Raw genomic sequence first — 2,500 nt, 5'->3', positions numbered from 1 at the left:
GATTTAAATGAGGTGGAATACCAGATGCACTTCCTCTTGAGGTCTTTTCTGGAGATACACGAACAGCACTGAGGGAAACTTCTGGCTCTGAAGACTGAATCAATGCTGCACACTGGTGAACAATCCCAGCAGTCACAGGCTTACGGCACACTGGGCACCATTCTTGTTCTCTGAGGCACTTGGCTTGCACTTCTCTATACAAGCCAATGTGATTATCATCCTTTTCTTGATGCAATCGTTTCTGGGATCGGCTTTGGTTTTCATTTGGTGACCTTAGTCTCCTCTCAGTCCAGTCTGCTGAATAACATGGACGCGCCATACCATGACCTATTTGTGCAATCATGGAAGTCTAAAAAGTGTTTGTATGGTTCAAACTTACTGCATCTTTAAGATGCAGCAAGGTTTAATCAGGCTTTAATCAATATTCTGGATCTTGGTATTCAGCTCTTCTAAACATCCACTCTGACCAGGCGTTTCCTTGATCTTGGAAAGTCGATGTGCATTCATCTGAAAAGATAAGGAGTACATGAATATAAAATTTATAAAAAATTATATGATTGTACAATGGACACCTTTGAGAGAGAGAGAGAGAGAGAGAGAGAGAGAGAGAGAGAGAGAGAGAGAGAGAGAGAGAGAGAGAGAGAGAGAGAGAGAGAGAGAGAGAGAGAGAGAGAGAAAGAGAGAGCAAAAGAGAGAGAGAGCAAAAGAAAGAGAGAGAGAGAGAGAGAGAGAGCGAGCAAAAGAGAGAGAGAGCAAAAGAGAGAGAGAGAGAGAGAGAGAGAGAGAGAGAGAGAGAGAGAGAGAGAGAGAGAGAGAGAGAGAGAGAGAGAGAGAGAGAGAGAGAGAGAGAGAGAGAGAGAGAGAGAGAAGAGAGAGGAGAGAGAGAGAAGGAGAGAGAGAGAGGAGAGAGAGAGGAGAGAGAGAGGAGAGAGAGAGAGAGAGAGAGAGAGAGAGAGAGAGAGAGAGAGAGAGAGAGAGAGAGAGAGAGAGAGAGAGAGAGAGAGAGAGAGAGAGAGAGAGAGGAGAGAGAGAGGAGAGAGAGAGAGAGGAGAGAGAGAGAGAGAGAGAGAGAGAGAAGGAGAGAGAGAGAAGGAGAGAGAAGAAGAGGAGAGAGAGAGAGAGAGAGAGAGAGAGAGAGAGAGAGAGAGAGAGAGAGAGAGGAGAAGAGAGGAAGAGAGAGAGAGAGAAGAAAGAGAGAGAGTGAGAGAGAAAGAAAAGAGAGAAAGAGAGAGAAAGGGGAGAGAGAGAGAAAAAAGAGAGAGAGAGAGACGAGAGAGGGAAAGAGAGAGAGACGAACGAGGGAAAGAGAGAGAGACGAGAGAGGGAAAGAGAGAGAGAGAGAGAGAAAGAGGCTAGAGAAGAGGAGAAAGAGGGAGAAGAAGAGAGAGAAGGAGAAGAGAGAGAGAGAGAGAGAGAGAAAGAGGGAGAAAGAAAAAGAAAGAGAGAGAGGAGGAGAGAGAGAGAATGAGTGAGAGAGGAGAGGGGAGAGAGAGGAGAGAGAGAGAGAGAGGAAGAGAGAGAGAGAGAGAGAGAGAGAGAGAGAGAGAAAAGGTGAAAGAGAGAGAGAAAAGGTGAAAGAGAAAGAGAGGGGAAAGAGAGGAGAGAGGAGAGAGGAGAGAGGAGAGAGGAGAGAGGAGAGAGAGGAGAGAGAGGAGGGAGAGGGGGGGGAGAGGAGGGAGGAGGAGAGGGAGAGAGGGAGGGAGAGAAGGAGAGGGAGAGAGAGGAAGAGAGAGGGGGAGAGAGGGGGAGAGAGAGAGAGAGAGAGAGAGAGAGAGAGAGAGAGAGAGAGAGAGAGAGAGAGAGAGAGAGAGAGAGAGAGAGAGAGAGACTTTTTTCCAATTAATAATTATATGACATAATTTCAAAAAAGTATACTGAAAATAGAGAGGCATAGCAAGGTATTAATACATTATCATTTTTCCAACGATATTCCTACTACATCCGACCCTACCCCTTGTTGTAGCTTGTATTCACGTTTTTATTTAAGTTTATATTCGGCAAAAACTCGACTCATACTCAAGCGCTGTCATATTACTGCCAAAACATCAAACATTAATGAGCTAATAAGTTTTATCCGATAAAAGTAGCCCATCTCTCCTCCTCAGCGCCTCTCTCCCTCGCTTTTGCCACACTTAAAAGTTTAAGCATTTGGTACACCGCGCGCGTGTTTAGAAAGGAACGACAACGACATGAAAGGAAACGAATAATAGAAATACAGAGAGTGGGAAGTGTGGGAAAAAAATGCTAAGCACTGTATCGAACGTGGGTGGCTCGCAAGAGAGCGGCGTTTGTTCAATACAAAGTACAGCAGTAGAGGGAGCTGTAACTGAGCAGGTGAGCTGCGAAGGCGGCGGTTCACTGGTTTAATGCCCCTTCCTCTTCGCACGTCATCAGTCGGCCGCTTCCAAGTTGCCACCTCGCTTCAATATTGCATGCGCCCGACACTCAGCGACGCCACGCGCTCAAACACAAGACTTAATGCAACCTGCCGGCTCTGTCC

At 46.4% G+C, this 2,500-nt stretch overlaps 1 protein-coding gene across 3 annotated transcripts in view; it reads right to left on the bottom strand.

The window, feature by feature from the left end:
* The window catches only part of LOC122246288 (uncharacterized), a 51,821-nt gene that overhangs the window by 2,367 nt on the left and 46,954 nt on the right, over positions 1 to 2,500 (bottom strand). For all 3 annotated transcript variants that reach the window (XM_043004783.2, XM_043004785.2, XM_043004784.2), the window contains one exon: positions 1 to 507. This exon is cut by the window's left edge and continues 484 nt beyond it. In XM_043004783.2, the coding sequence (XP_042860717.1) occupies positions 1 to 343 (343 nt within the window). In that variant the 5' untranslated portion in view covers positions 344 to 507. The remainder of the gene's footprint in view (positions 508 to 2,500) is intronic.

The sequence above is a fragment of the Penaeus japonicus genome, unplaced genomic scaffold, assembly GCF_977035675.1.
Source record: "Penaeus japonicus unplaced genomic scaffold, GWHDUDI00000001_assembly GWHDUDI00000005, whole genome shotgun sequence".
NCBI lineage: Eukaryota > Metazoa > Arthropoda > Malacostraca > Decapoda > Penaeidae > Penaeus > Penaeus japonicus.
The sequence above is the reverse complement of the archived record's forward strand: the minus strand, read 5'-3'. Positions and strand labels throughout refer to the sequence as shown.